This window comes from Catharus ustulatus, chromosome 3 (genome assembly GCF_009819885.2).
Source record: "Catharus ustulatus isolate bCatUst1 chromosome 3, bCatUst1.pri.v2, whole genome shotgun sequence".
Taxonomy (NCBI): Eukaryota; Metazoa; Chordata; class Aves; order Passeriformes; family Turdidae; genus Catharus; species Catharus ustulatus.
Genome location: NC_046223.1, coordinates 116,519,491 through 116,535,556, shown reverse-complemented (window position 1 = coordinate 116,535,556; position 16,066 = coordinate 116,519,491). Strand labels below are relative to the sequence as shown.

The following is a 16,066-nucleotide window of genomic DNA, read 5'->3' as shown; positions in this document are numbered from 1 at the left end:
TGTTACCAACATCTGTCTGCTGTCTTCAAGTTGTCATCCTTGAACAGTCTCTTATCTGGCAACACTTTTTTGTTTGTGAATTGCCTCAAGTTTCCTCTTCCTTCTGACCACATTTCCAGGGTAATTCTGCTAATAAGTAAACTGAGTGTAGGGTTAACTCACACAGGGTTCCTGTAATCATTGGCTCTATGTGGCTGAGACTCTGGGGCTTGGCCTAAGAATAAATCAAGCACAACTGGTTCCACTGCTGGGCAGAGCTCCAGAGCTCCCCTGAGGGTTGATTGCCCATGACTTTGTGCTACTGAGCCTCTGGATTGAGGCTGAGCAGGAGCCTGAGCAGGGCTGTTTCAGCTCCCTTTGGGGCTGAGGTGAGAGCACTTTCTGCTGCTCTTTGGTGTGTGGTAACTCATTAAACCCCAGCTATGTCTGGGAACTTCCTGCAAATTCCAGTGGAAACTTCCATGAAGGTTTCCATGCCAGGGCAGGGGCTCAGCAAGCCATTGGGGGACTCCATCAAAACCCATGTGGGCTACAAACAGAGGAGGGAATAGAGATGCTGTTCAGTGTCTGAGAGAGGCTGGATTGCATCTTCCCAACAGCCAAGGCTCTCCAGGACATGGATGGTAACACTGCAAATCCACTGCCCTCTTTCCCATTGGGAAAAAAGACCTGCAGAGTTAAAGCTGCTTGAAAAGTGATGAGGGATCTGAACACCCTTTGGGCACCAGCAGATGCTGTTGGGAATACCATGGAAAATTGAATTAATAATTTGTAAGGCAACCTTGAATTCCATTTACTGTGAAAAGAGGTCCCAGATTGAATATCACCATATAAGAAACAGTTTTTCTGTCATGTTTCAGGAGGGGCAAAAAAGAAGATAAAATGGATTAATTGTTCTCCAACTGGAGGACCTAACCATACACCAATGGAAGAACTGTCCCAGGTTATTTTTGTTATGGTTATTAAAGTCTTGGAACAAAACAGTTAATAGCAGCAAGTGGCTTAGGTTAATAATTAAGCAGCCTCAATGGATGGCTCTGAGCTGTCTGTGACAGGATTTGAGCCTTTTGGGAAGCTTGTCTGGTGGGTTCCAGCCCTGGGCAGAGGGACTGACACAAGCCCAGCCTGAAACCTGTGGCAGAGCTGGTGCCAAAGGGATGGAGCTCTTGTGCTGGCATTGGAGCCCCTGCACTTCACTCAGCAGAGGAGGGGAGGAAGAACAAATTGAATAAGGTAAGTGAAGCCAGAAAAAGTCCTAAAAAGAATAATAAAATGAAATTAAATCCAAGTGATATTGTCTGCACCTGCTTTGAAATGCAGCATTCACTTGCACCAGGGTACTGGACCCTGCCCTGTGCACTTTGCAGTGTGTTAAAAAGTGCAAGAAATATAAATTTATTACAGTAGGTCTTGTGGTACCATAAGCAGTAGAAACCAGGTTGGATGGGGCTTGGAGCAGCCTGGTCTGATGGAAGGTGTCCATGCCCATGGCAGGGGGTTGGAACTGAGTGGTTTTTAAGATCTCTTCCAACCAAAACCATTTTGTGATTTAAAAATGTGGCTAAATTAATTCACCCATGCTTTTTCCATGCTGAGGGTGAAGGCAGGAGAGATTGATAGTCTATCTTTAAATGTTAGAACAGCTCCTGACATGGGCTTTATAAAGGAAATGTGTGATATCTCTGTCTAACAGCAAGTAAGATCTGGTCTGCAAATACTCAAATGTTTATATTCTATAATTATTAGAAGAGTTCACAGCTATCTCTCCCAGAGATTTGCAGTGAGAAGAAAGAATGCAGATTTTTTATGTTTTAATTTTTTAAAGTTGCAGGGAAGGTCCTGGAGCCAGAATTCCTCATCCAGTGCTCAAGATGAACCTTTGGAGAACATTTCTGCTGAGAGCTGGGCTGGTATTCTTGGCAGGTGGGTGATGGAGAGCTGTTGTCTCCAACCACACCTGTAAAATCTAGTGGGCACTGGATACAGAACACCTCTGAGACATGGACAAGAACCTCTAAAAGGTGTTGAAAACCATGAGATACTGACTGTGGCACATTGGGCACTGTCCCCCCTTTTTGTTACTTTCCCATAGCATTATTTCCACAGCCATAGAAGAGATTTCTGGATTAATTTTTAATTCTCTGTGTTCTGCCTGGGTTCATATAATACCTATTGTTTTTTGTTCACTTGATGATAAATATGTCACTCATTGTATGTTGATATTAAGTGCAAAAACGTCCAGTATTTGGCTTTGGTGATTAATACTGGTGTTAGATCAGACTGCATCCAAATACAGCTAAGAAGTTGGAGATCTCCTAAAATGTTAATCAGGAAAGTGAATATCACCATAAAACGACTTCTGGCAAATTCTGGTCAGTAGCTGCATAAAAGGAAGACAAATTCTGATTCATCTCTCAGAGAATGAGGGTACCCAAAATAAATCCTGAATTATCTAAGGAATTTGGTACCTCTATGGAAAGCATGGCTAGCAGGTTTTAGGTGTCTTAACATCATGAAGCAGGAGCTCTTTTCCAGGCCTGGATCTTTCCTAAGGACTTCAGAAGGAAATAGCTGGACAGGCTGTCTTGGAGCCAGGAAAGGATATATATATATATATTTTGCAGGTGCACAGAAGTCAGCAAACACATTTCTTTGAGAGATGAGGGAATAAAATTAGGTTTATCATCTTTAATTCTTGAGGATGACAGGAGGCTCAAGCTGCAGCTTGGTTCACCAAGCCCTAAAGGCATCAACACCTCCCTGAAGGGAGCTGTAAATGGGGGAGAGAGGTAGGGGGGAAAAAGAAGGGAAACAACATTAATCTGGATACCTGAGAAGGAGAAATGGGATGAAGGGCGGGATCACAGGAAGGCAGCTCTCAGATCTGTGTCTCATCCTGAATAAGGTATTCTAGATATTTGCATTTCCCCTCAGCCTGATGGAGCTGGTTTGTTTTTTGCAGGGACAGCCTCAGGATCACTTGTCAAGCCCCACGAGGGCAGCATTGCTGGGGGAACATGGATTACCATCACTCTGGATGGTGAGCTTTAAATTCTTGTGAAGCATGTGTTGAAATAGATTTATAGAAAGGTTGGATTGAAAGGGATCTTTAAAATCATCTCATTCCAACCAGGGACACCTTCCTCTATCCCAGGTTGCTCCCAGCTCTGCCCAACCTGGCCTTGGACACTTCCAGGGATGTAAAAATAACAGAAAATCAGCTCCCTTCTGAGGTTTGTGGTTGGAGTGACAAACCCACCCCATAGGCTGTGATGCTCATAGCATGAAATCAGCCTGAAATGATAATTTCATGAGCTATTGCTGAAGGTTTATTTCTGAGCAACAGAAGTCAAAATGTTTACTTTATTTTTGCAGATGTAGGGCTAGAAATTTCTTCCCTGAGCCTGCCCTTTTATTGAAGAAAAGCTAAAAATCTGCCCCCTCTGTGATGCTGGAGCATATTAAAACTCTTATGATAAGCATGAGATCAGAGAAAAAAAAATCTCAGAAAATTATATGCAATGTCCATTTTGGCCCCAAACCGACTGTACAAAGCTAGGTGTGATTTTCCACAGTGATGAATATTTATTCATTGGGAAGACAGCTGGTTTCTGGACCAGCTGTGCATGGTCATTAGCTGGCACAGGCTGCCCAGTGCAGTGGTAGAGTCACCAGGGGGATTTAAAAAATGTGTGGAAGTGCCCTTGAGGACATGATTTTTATACCATCCTCCCTGGGGAAAAAGGGAGGGAGTGGCTGTGTGGGGCTGAGTTGAGAATGGGGTTAAATCACCACAAACATGATTTTAAAAAACCTGATCAAGGTCTCTCAGTATTATTCCTAGAGAAGCTGGGCTGTACCTCCAAAAAATATTTGTTGTGTGACTGGGAGTGATACTGTGCTCACAGAGCTCTTCTGATTGATTTTCTTGCTTAGGCTCAACATCCCACCAGGTAGAATCTGTCTCTCCAGCCAGTGCATCCCAGCTGGAAGTGTCCTTGGTGAATCCAGACCTGCCCAGGCTGCCCTGTGATGTCTCTCCTCTGCATTTGGACTTGCCCACTATAAGGTGCAGAACAAGGTATGATCCAGATTGCACTGTGGGTGACGCCCTGCCCTTTGTCAAACAGGATCCTCATTTTCCTTCAGTGCCTCACAGGCAGTTTGGGAGCTGAAAGAATTCCTACAACTGCTACTGAGCACCTCCTAAGCTGGGTTGATTTATTCTTGTTTCAACTTCATGAAGCACAAGGCTACCTTGACTCAGACCTTCAAAGGTTTGTAGGCATGTAGCACTCAGATCCAGAACTCCCAAGAAAATCTTGAAGGACACTCTACCAGCTTTTGGTGTCCTTGAGCTGTCCAAGGTCAGAGAGAGAGGTTATGAATAGAACAGGAAATAAATATAGTTCCCAGCACCAGCTGGGCAGTCCAAGCTGCCTGTTTTCTATCCTGTCAGAATTTTAACACATGCTGTTGAACTGGAAGGTCTGAAGAGGGACCTAATGGGACTCTTCCATGTTTTGCTGCTATGATTTGGCTGGGAGTTAATTCTGCTTGGTGTTGTGCTGGGAAACTCTGTGAATCAAGGATGCAGCATTAATTTATGGACCAGGCTCAAGATGCCCTGCAGATCCAGGCAGCCCTGGGTTATTTTATTACTAAAGAATAACAGTTATTTTCTGTACATGAAAAGGTTTGTGTTTTGCATTAACAATAATTTGGGTAGAATTCTGATGCAGTCCTGTCACCTTCTGCTCTTAACTGTGATTTCTTGCTGTGGCTTCCAAATTTCTTTTAAATGATTATTTTAAAGTTTGGCTTCATATGTGTGGAGTTTGGGCTGACAGTGTAAAGCTCCTTTGCTCTATAGAAGTCTCAGTGCCCTTGCTGTGAATGGAGAAACACAATTTGTATAAAAATTATATAATACACATTTTCTTCCACCTAGGTCTTCACCCCAGGAGGGTTTGTACTATGTGGAGGTGATCTTTAAAGGACATGTGATTAACAACCTGACTGAGGGGGAGAAAGAGAATTATTCTTTCAAGGTAATCACCAAGCAAGTGCAGAAGTGAGGAGAAAGAATTCAAGATAGTGAAGGGAGTGAAGGTTCAACATTGTGTCACAGAAAACATGTTGAAATGGATTGGAACCACAGAATAGTTTGGATTGGAAGGGACCTCTAAGATCATTCAATTCCAACCCTAAGCTAAAGAAAGATGGGGAGAGGCTTTTTGTAAAAGCATGTTAGAGACAGAACCAGGGGGAATGGCTGCAAACTGAAAGAGGGTAAGTTTAGATTGGATGGTCAAAAAAAACCTCTTTAATGTGGGACCCTGGCACAGAGAAGCTGTGGCTGCCCCTGGATCCCTGGAAGTGTCCCAGGCCAGGTTGGATGGGGCTTGGAAAAATCTGGGATAGGGGAAGGTGTCCCTGCCCATGGGGGTGAAATGTGATTATCTTTAAGGTCTCTTCCAACCCAAATTATTTTGGGATTCTGTGATCTCTTGCAGAACAGAACCCTTAACCATGGCTATGTGCTTTGGGATGAGGCCTGGTGTGTTTGGAAGTCACATCCCACCTCTGTGCTAACTTTGAACAAAAACCCCAGCATTTTCAGTAAATTGCACATTAAAGCTGAAGAGTCACGGGGTGGTTCAGCTAGCTCAGAGAGCTGATGAAAAATCACCAGGGGATGCTGTTAATGAGGCACATTCCAAGCTAAATAAACCACAATGTGTCTCTTTGTTTTGGGGCTGGGCCCTGGGAGCTACACCTATTAAAATTAATTCTGCCTCCACATTAGATTGGAAACGCTGCTGCAGGCAGCAACAAGTCTGAGCAGCTCACAAGGCTGGTGTCAGCCAGTGGCCCCAATTTCATGCTGCTTTTGGCTTCTTTTTCCACTGTGATGTTGTCTTTGCTCCCCAGAAGTGGCCAATGCTGGAGGAAGTTTGTGGCTGCTCATTCATTTTTAACAGGAGCAGGAGGGAGGGCAAAGGCTGAGCTCTGAAAGGGAATCAAGGAAAACTTAGGAAATAAAACCACATATGCAATGGTATCTTGGAATTAATGCAACAAATTAATTTTTAATGATATTTACTGGGCTGTGAGCAGCCAGTGAGGACATGAGGGGGCTCATAATGGAGGTGGGGAAGATGAGCATGTCCAAAAAGGATAGAGAAGGGTTTGGAGCACAAATCTGATGAGAAGGAGCTGGGGGTGCTCAGCTTGTAGAAAAAGATGCTCAGGGCTCCTTGCCCTCCTTGCAACTCCTCGACAGGAGGATGCAGCCAGGTGGGGCTTGGCCTCTTCTCCCAAATTATAAGATACACGATGAGAAAATTGCCTCAAGTTGCACCAGGGGAGGTTTAGGTTGGATATTAGGGAAAAAAATTCTTCCCCAAAGGATTGTCAAACAGCAGGGAAGTGGTGGAGTCACCATCCCTGGAGGGATTGAAAAACCATGCAGATATGGAATTTGTGGGCATGTTTTACTGGATTTAACAGTGTTGGATTAATGGTTGGACTTGATGATTTTCAAGTTTTTTTTTCCTCTGTTGTATAGCTGTAAGATGGACCAAGACAAAGTCTTTGCTCCACTGCTGTAAGGTACCCAACAAACTTTCCAAAGAGTGCCTGGAGTATTTCACATCTATGATGATGAAATTGTTCTAAAGGATATACTATTGGAAGAAAAAAATAGTGTCACCATTCAAGATAAAATGCAGGCTTTAACTTCAGCTAAAGCATTACTTAGAAATGTGATAGTGTATTAAACTGTGTCTTCTGACATTGCATCAAGCCAGGGTGGGAAATTTGAGCACAAAAAAGATGTAAAAATAAGAAGGGAATAATTCTCCTTGCAAACTTCTCTTTGCAGTTCTCAGCTGAGCAGACACCTGTGGTTTACCAAGTTAATCCATCATCAGGCACCCCAGGTATGGGATCTTCCTTTAGTCTGTAATGCCACACAGATCTTTTGCTTATTGGGGTTTTAGATCAGGCTTTAAAGTTACTGAGAAGTCATTCACTGATTTTGGTCTGAAAAATTGACTGGAATGTGGCAGATTTTTCCCCCTTCCTATTTCTGTTATTTCTGTATTTCCAGGTTTCGTTAGAGAAAATTGAAAGTTTGATGCTCAAAGTGAAGATTAATCAAAATATTTTGGTCTCTCAAGAGTTCAGACAGCCACATGGATGGATATATCACACAGATGTGCCTCAAACTTAATTAATCACTAATTTCCAATTGTTTTCAGGTGTAGTTCAGCTCCAGCTCTCTTGCTTTAGGGTGTCAGTGTGGAGGTTTCTGTGTGTTAGCTGGGTGGATGTGTGGGTGAAGAGAAGGAAAATAATCTGGCCATAGACATGCTGAGGATCCTTCTTTAAACCTTCACCCCGTCTGCTGTTCAAATTATGCAATTTTGGTTGTTTCATGAGATTCTACAGTGGAATTGGGTTAGAAAGTGGGATTTCGTTAACAAGAGTTGAGAAAAATTGTTAGCTCTGTGCAAATACAGATCTGAAAAAAAATTAAAATGAATTTGTTTTTTTTTCGTGAGAAACAAAGACATGTTTTGAGAGAAGTGAGTTAAGTGCAAAATCATCTTGAGCCATGGTAAAAGCTGAGAGTACATTCAGTGCAGGGACCTCTGCAAAATCCATAAAGACCACGAGTTCCTTTTGTTCAGCTCAGAAAACCTGCAAGTAAATTCTCTGCTTTTAAAAGCCTCTCTTCAATTTCCATTTCCTCTTGAACAGGAAATTTAATCCAGATTCATGGGAAGACAATGGCTGGGAGATACGAGACCCTGGACTTCAATGTGGATTATATTGATGGGTAATTATGAACACTCAGCTATCTGCTGCACTCCCTGTAAATTGGCATTTCTTCCATCAGCCTCCTCGACAGCAATAAATTGCAACCAGTTGGCCCAGAATTGCCATTTACTTCCTTTGTGCTTTATTGCAGCTCATGAGTTGGGCTCCAGCAAACTTTGTTAATCTAATTGCAACTGGTCCATTAAGCTGGTCGGTTTGTTTACTGGCAGCACAGTCAATCACAGCTCAGTGTGAATTGTACTGTAATTGCAGCTGGCTGCTGTAGATTTTAATTTGGCTAGCAAATTAAAATTTAACTAATTAAAATAATGTCGGAGTGGAAAAGTTAAATAAATTTTCCCCCTTCCATTTGCATTTTTTTTTTTTAGGAAAAAAAACCTATTAGTTTGAAGCAGATGCTTCTGGTGAGCCAGAATACTAAAGAGAAGTATTTTGAGACAAAAGGCTTTGTTGTTCACTGCTTTAAACATTCTGTAGATGTTTTCTTGTTCTCTGAGGTTTGACTTTTTTTTAATGTTGCTTCTCTGGTAGCACAACAGAGAAAAGCAGCTAGGTTTAAAAAAAAACCAAAAACCCTTTATTTTAAGACAGCAGCCCCTTTAAACAGAGTGAATACAAAATGAGCATCAACACTGTCCTACTGTGTGTCATATGTATTTCCATATGTATGGATATATTATCAAATGTTAATTTATGATTTCTGTGCCCATGGCAGTGAAGAACTAAGCCCAGGTAAGTATTTTAAAGATAAACTATTAATCCACAGTTACTCTGCTGACAGTTTAGGGTTTATTTCAGGAGCCAGGAAAACCATGTATGCTTGGTAGTTAAAACTTTTAATTGAAGCAGCAGATATTTAACAATGAGTTGCCTTTTAATGACTTTTCAAACTGATTGGAAATGTCCCCTGCCAAGGGATTAAACTCCTTGGTGGCACGAAGGAAAGTCCAGTGCAGATTCCTGCCATGCCACCCCCACACTGCACATCAGCATCCTTTGTTTGGTGTCAATTTTTGTTTCACCTGCCTCTGGTGGAGCCCTGGAACCTTTGATCAGAGTGAAAAAAAGCTGCTCTGAGTGGAGGCTGGAGGTGCCTGCAGTGCTCTGCTGCCAGATTACTCATTTACAGCTCAACCTCACCAAGAGGAAATGGCCTCAAACCCCAGCATACCAGAACAGGTCCCCTTTGTAGCTTCACATGAATAATTTGCCCATTTTTGGTGTGTTAGGAAATAGGTACCAGGTGGGGACTTGGACTGGACCTGTGAAATCTGTCACTCAGTCACGCTGATTCAGGACTTGAAGGAAAAAAAATAAGGAATGGTTTTTATACTTTCAAGTGTGTTCTGCACCTTTTTCCATGCTTTCTATGGGATGCACTGGTCCAGTGATGCTGAACAAACATTTGGCAGAACTGATTTTTTTTTTTTAGCCTTCCTTAAAAGGAAAGGCTCTCAATATCAGCCACCTGTATTAATAAATGCAAGCTCTTTTAGGGAAAACCTCATAAAACTGCACTCTGAGAGATGGGTCATCACAAAGTGTTTGCACTACAGGTTTTAATTACCTGTGTCCTTTAATTGCCTGCTAATTCTCAAGGAATCATTGCCAGCCTTTGCTTATTCTACTAATTATTCTGAATTTATTCCTCCCACCTTCTTCCTCCTCTCCAGTGGAAGCTGTCCCAAATTGATTCTTTGAGGAACAGATATTTAAATTTTTTGTTAAGAGCTTGGGTGATTTCTGCTAGAAGTTGTTTGTAGCGTTTTTCCTCGATGAAATAAAGACATGTCAGAGCTGCACCTTGATTGTACTTGCTGTAGCTGATGCTGGTTTGGAAGGTGTGGGTGGGTATTGCCCTCCTGGAGTTCAGCCTTGCCCTCAGGGAGGAGGGATTGGCTCAGATTGATTCAGAGCTGGTGTGAGGTGTCCCCAAAAGGACACTCTCACAGAGCTGCAGTTCCCACAGTATTTGGGGAATTCATTTTGCAGGTGTAGAGATAAGAGATTAAGGCTTGTCCCATTTTCTAAAGGTTAATAAATGTTAGATACAGGTGGGGGGAAATTCTTGTCCCTTGGGAAGATATTGGCTGCTGATTTTAACAGGATCAGGTTTCCATCTGCACCACATCTCATCTTTCCTGTTTATTTTTTTGCCCAGGCCAGCTGTTCTTACATCAGAAGGAGATGGATGGACCAGTCTCTGCTCGTTGGTTGACAAGAGGGCTGGAAGCACGTCAGTTCTTGTTTACTTTGGGTTTGTGTTGGTGCATGTGCACAAAAAAAAAAAAAAAAAAGTGGCTTTTGGAGAAACTCTTCTGTTTTGGTTTAAAATGGGGTGTTATGGTGTCCTAGTTTGGAGGACAGGTGTCTGCTGAGAAAGGCAGGAGCTTCTCTTTGAAATGGAGAATGTAAGCCCCCTCCCTCCAAATTATTATCATTTTGAAATCAAGGGGCTCTCAGGCAGAGATATGGGAATTAGGAATAACAGTTCTTTACTAGGGAAATTAAAATAGAAATACAGCACTACAAAGAACAAACCCCAAACCCTGACACAGTCAGAGTACAACCTGACACCCGTCAGGCAGGGTGTTGGCAGCAGTCCCATTCCATGGTGGCTGCATCCTCCTGCAGTGACAGATGTGGCTCAGTTGGAGCAGTGCTCCTGTACAAGGTGCAGTTTCCCTCCGGAGCTCCAGTGGGGATGTGGAGAAATCCGGTTTTCCTCTGGAGTCCAGTGGAGAAAGGGGCTCCCTTAGTGTCCCAAAACCTCTGTTTTCATCTTGGTAAGAAATGTTGGGCTCTTCCCCCTGGCTGGAGCAACTCCCAATGGGATGCAGTAATTTTATCAGTGCCACAGTGGGACTCAATGGCCATGAGCAGAAAATGACTGGCTGGAGGAAGGATGGGTTGTGAAAAGATAAAGAACAATGCCCTGCCTGGTTTCAATGGATGGCCCATTAGCAGAATATCTCCCATGGAGATCAGGATCACTGCCCCCACCCTCAACAGATGGTGATAGAACAGATACCTTTTATCACACCCTTTATTGTAACCCAGACATACGGTCTGTGATGGGGTGGGTGAGGGTTTGCTGGCTTTCTGCAGCTTCAACCACTTAAATGTAAATGTGAGTTAATGATGGGAACTGTGACATTCAGGATAATCAGGATATCTGTTTTGCTGCTGCCTGCTCATTCTCACAGTTTAGGAACCTGTGGAGGGGAAACATTTTTGTTCTTCTATTCACCCTCCCCTTGAGCCTGCATCTGTCCCTGCTCACTTTTTTATTTCAAGGGAAAGTTCTGAAGGCCACTAACAGCATCAGCCTCTAGAAATAAGAGTAAGAGAGCCAAGCTGCTGGGAGCCATCCTCCTAAGCTGCTGAACCCTTTATCTGTAGTGGGAAGATGAGTTGTTCCTCCCCCATCTCACCATCACTCCCTTGTTTCTAGAGACAGCAAACAATGACTGTCTTGGGTGTATAAGCCCACATCTTCTCTTGCTTAGCTGATTCTACTGTGTTCTGCTCGTTTTTTGCTCTCAGTGAAGTCCTTTGTCTCTCCACAGTTATCCCATAGAGGAAAAGGATGGGCTGGGGACTCTGCAGTGCCGGGTGGAAGGGAACCACATAGGTGGGTGAAAAGGGACAAAACCCATGGGTTTCTGTCATTCCTGCAGCTCCAGAGGATGGAGGGAGGGGAGGGTGTCTGTCATGAGTTTCTGTTCTGTCTCCAAAGCTGGAATGGGGCTCAGGGCTGAGTCTATGAAAGCAGATTTAGCTCAAGGCTTGCACAGCCCCTGCTGTCCTCTGCACAGCCTGGGAGAGCATGAAATGAAACCATGACATGATGTGGGCACTGCTGACAGCCAGCAGGGTGATTTGGGGTCCTTGCTCATTCTCCTACCTTAATCCTTGTCTGTGATGGATCTTCCCTTCAGTGCTTTATTAGAGGAATAAATCAGGTGCTCCCTTTTGTTCACAGTCTCTCCAGTAGCAGGGGGGATCCCTTTCATTTTTCCTCACTTCCAAGCGCTCTGAAGATATTTCTAAATTTTCTGTTTGGGAATGATATTAAGTTAAATATGTAAAATAAACTTTCCTTACTGTTATAAGGAAAGTGTAAGGAGGAGAATGAGGACAAGATTTGGTAGGATTTACTCCATATTTCTGCCTTCAAGCATTGTCACTTTTCTCTCCCCCAGGCTCCCACAATGTCAGCTTCTCAGTGTTTAACAAAGGAAAGTGAGTAAAAGAATAATTTCTCTCTTCTTCTCTGGTTTTGCATGGGGATACTGCTGAATTTGAGTCCAGGATGAGTGAATGATGTTTCTCCTGAATCATGCATTTCATTGCTTACAAATAAGGTTTTGTTATCTTGAGAAGATGGTTGTCAGATAGGGAAAGAAAAGGAGGATTTTTTTCCTCCCAAAGCATTTCCATGTTGGTCTTTTATACTTTACCACCAGTGTCCAAAACATAAGATATCTTATCTTGGGCAAGGGGGAATGGCTGAAGGAGGATGGATTCAGATTGGATATTGGAGAAATCCTTCCCTGGGAGGGTGGGCAGACCCTGTGGCTGCCCCTGGATCCCTGGAAGTGTCCAAGGCCAGGCTGGATGGGGCTTGGAGCACCCTGGGACAGTGGAAGGTGTCCCTGCTCATGGCAGGGGGTGGAACTGGATGTTTTTTAACATCCCTTCCCACCCAAACCATTCTGTGATCTCTTAAATCTAGCTGAATTAAATGCTTTCACCTTGCTTTTAACTATTCGTCCACATGGGAAAGAATTTAACCATAAAAGGAGGTGAAAACAGGTTCTGGCTGTGTCAAAACATACTTTACAATGTGTTAGTACTGCTAATAAAGTGTCTGAGCCATTTAATGGGGTCTCATGAATCAATGTGCTGGTGAAAGGAGCTGTTGGAGCTTGCAGAAATGTTCCTCTGTTTTTCTGGAGCATTCAGCCCTGCCAAACGAAGGTCTGCTTTTATTTACATGGCCCAGGATCTCTCAGGTGTTTTCTCTCTCTTGCAGGTCAGCAGTGCACAAAGGTGCTTGGCTCATCAGTGCCAAGCAAGAGCTTTTCCTGTATCAGACTCATCCAGGTATTCACTGGCACTGTCCTCGATCAGTCCCAGTGTGAGCTGAGAAAAGACCTCTCACTGTTCCTTTTCCCAGGGATGTCATCCTGTTTTGTCCTCATTTTCGTGGTCCACTCCCCTGGTACTGGGCTTGACTAAGCAAAAAGCTGCAGAACAGAGATTCCAGTTCAACCAGATTTATGTGTGTGGTTCCTTGTCCTGCCAGTTCAGTTTTGGAGTCGAGGTGTTGCTCACAGAGAAATTTTCCCCCTTAAATCACTCTGTATTTGGTGAGGTTGAAATTTGGAAAATGCAGACCTCAGGATGAGAACTCCCACACTGGCTACAGGGAACAGGTGATGCTCAGCTACTCCAAAAATTGAGTTCTGGATAAGTGTTGAATGGCAGGTGCTGGACTATTAGTTAAAAAAATTATTTAAGGTACATGAAAAATAACCTGCATGTGGGGTTTCAATCTGTATTGTAGACAACTCTCTGTTAAGAAGGGCAATTTTATGTCTTTATTTACAATTTAAAGCAGAATAAAATGAAATAACTATGCATGAAGTTGGCTGTGGGCAGAGCACAAGCAGAAAGATCTGCTAGATCCATCCAGTAGAGAGTACTGTGCTAGTCAGTAGTCTACACTGTAAATTAGTGTTTAAATACCAGAGGAATTAACAAAAAAGATGCAGGTATAGACCAAACTATCTAATCTCTTTCTTATGAGTATTTTATTTTTCTTGTTTTCCAGAGCTATACAAGTAGAACTGGGTGTTTAAACTCTAATATGAGTGCAAAGTGGGTAATTGCCATCCAAAAGAAAAATAGTTTTCCTGTAGAATGGCACAACTGTTACAGATAAAATCCTGACAGGTTCTCATGGTCATGACCTGGACACTCAGATATTCAGCTCCCTCCATTTGTTCCTGAAGTCTGAGGGATGATTGGAAAGAATAGTAACATTTAAACCTAAGGACTAAATTGAGTCATGGGTCAGAGAAGGCCAGCAGGATTAAAAGAATTTTAATTCTGCTGGTTTTTTCCCCCCAGAGCTCCTCAGTAGCACAGAACAGAGCACTTTGCAATCTGAGCATGATGCAGCCACTGCTGAGTAACATCCCAAGCCCTGCAGTGCTCCCCCTGCCATGTGGCCAAATTATCCCTGCTATTCATTCCAAAAAAAAAAGGGATCAGTGAGGAGCTGGTTCCACTCACAGGAGCCTGCTCTGGCTGGAAGCAGTGCCAGTGCTTTCCCAGGAATGGGGCTGGGATTAACCTCTGCTAGGCTGGTGCTCAGATCCCTTTTCCTTCCCCTGCAGAGATATTCTCCGTGTCCCCAGCTGCAGGGAGCCTGGCAGGGGGCACAGACCTCACTGTCACTGGGGATTTCTTTGAGGAGCCAGTGCAGGTCACTGCTGCAGGTAAGAGCAGAAACATGGGAATTTAATTTTTAAAAATACAGTTTGGCCTTGACTGCAAAACCCAAAGAGATGTGTAGGGATATTAGTGTGGGAATTGTGGGACTTACCTCCAGGAAGGTCCAGTTATTCTGATTGGGGGCATGAACTGTTCTGTTTGCTGGTAGCACCAGCCCAGGCTTGTGGCAAAATGTTGATCCCTGTTGGGAACAAGGGGTTGGGAGGGGATTCTGCCTCTCTGCTCGGATGAGACCCCACCCAGAGCATCACATCCATGAAAATCATGGATCTGTTGGAATGAATCCAGAGGAGGGACACAAAAATGATCAGAGGGACAGAACACTACTATAAAGAAAGGCTGAGAGAGATGGAGCTGTTCAGACTGAAGAAAATAAGGTTCCAAGGAGACCTTGGAGCACTTTCCAGTACCTAAAGAGCTCCAACAGAGCAACCTGGTCTAGAGGGAGGTGATCCTGTCCATAGAAAGGTGCTTGGAGCTCCATGTTTGTGAGGTCCCTTCCTACCCAAACCATTCTGTTGGAACCCTGAAGCCTGGGAGTTTTGAACTTTGTGCTTTCTGGCACTGAACCCCCCAAAAAACACTACTTTTTGATTTGAACCCTGAGAAGGATTCCAGATTTGAATGATGGAGTTAGAGTCATGGGTGTGTAGTTAGAATAGAAGTGTATAACTTCATATGGTGAAGGGTTTGGAATTTGGGGTTTTAGAATATAGTAATAGGTATGGGACAAGATGGAGGTTCTGGGGTGTTAGCTTCTCCTTCCTTCTCTTCTCCTTCTCTTCTCCTTCTCTTCTCCTTCTCTTCTCCTTCTCTTCTCCTTCTCTTCTCCTTCTCTTCTCCTTCTCTTCTCCTTCTCTTCTCCTTCTCTTCTCCTTCTCTTCTCCTTCTCTTCTCCTTCTCTTCTCCTTCTCTTCTCCTTCTCTTCTCCTTCTCTTCTCCTTCTCTTCTCCTTCTCTTCTCCTTCTCTTCTCCTTCTCTTCTCCTTCTCTTCTCCTTCTCTTCTCCTTCTCTTCTCCTTCTCTTCTCCTTCTCTTCTCCTTCTCTTCTCCTTCTCTTCTCCTTCCTGGTTTTAGGTAGTAGTTTTGGTTAGATTAAAAGTACCTTACTGGGTCCCAAGTGTTTAGTCATTAAGTCAAAAGTATAAATAATATTGATGTTAGTTTTTAATTGGACAGTTAGGCCTTAGAAGACCTTGTAACAAGGGAGATCCAGCTCCTTTTGTTTGCTTTTAGCTGTTAGCTAGAAGTGCTGTAGAACTCACTGTACTATAGATAAGAATTAATAAACAACTAAGTCCAAACACAAAACTTCATCTCTCGTGCTTCAACCCTGACTCTGATTGAAGACAGAAGGAAAAAGGTGATCACTAATGCCATTCCATGACTCTGAGATGTGTTTGTGCTGCAGCCCAGCTGTTTCCAAGTCTCCCACAGCCCATTTTTCTCCTTTGCCTACTGCAGGTGTTCCCTGTAAGGTCAAGCACGTCTCTCCCCAGGAAATCAGATGCACCACTGAGCCAGTTGGCAAGAGCAGGAGACCTGGTGCCCCCCAGCCAGGTGAGGAGTTCCTGAAGCTCCAAATAACACACACACAGAGAAATGCAGAGTAGAAATGATGAATGCAATCAAGAAGCAATTTCCAAAATTTTCCAAGGGCTGGAGCGCCTCTGCTATGATGAAAGTCTGATGGG

General features: G+C 43.5%; 1 protein-coding gene across 1 annotated transcript in view; it reads left to right on the top strand.

The window, feature by feature from the left end:
- Positions 1–1,871: 1,871 nt before the first annotated feature.
- PKHD1 (PKHD1 ciliary IPT domain containing fibrocystin/polyductin) overlaps positions 1,872–16,066 on the top strand; it is a 236,715-nt gene continuing 222,520 nt past the window's right edge. The window contains exons 1-12 of the mRNA XM_042779098.1: positions 1,872–1,923; positions 2,963–3,040; positions 3,937–4,081; positions 4,952–5,051; positions 6,887–6,944; positions 7,768–7,846; positions 10,010–10,084; positions 11,418–11,482; positions 12,054–12,093; positions 12,887–12,957; positions 14,256–14,357; positions 15,837–15,932. Coding sequence (XP_042635032.1) covers positions 1,872–1,923; positions 2,963–3,040; positions 3,937–4,081; positions 4,952–5,051; positions 6,887–6,944; positions 7,768–7,846; positions 10,010–10,084; positions 11,418–11,482; positions 12,054–12,093; positions 12,887–12,957; positions 14,256–14,357; positions 15,837–15,932 — 961 coding nt within the window. The remainder of the gene's footprint in view (positions 1,924–2,962; positions 3,041–3,936; positions 4,082–4,951; positions 5,052–6,886; positions 6,945–7,767; positions 7,847–10,009; positions 10,085–11,417; positions 11,483–12,053; positions 12,094–12,886; positions 12,958–14,255; positions 14,358–15,836; positions 15,933–16,066) is intronic.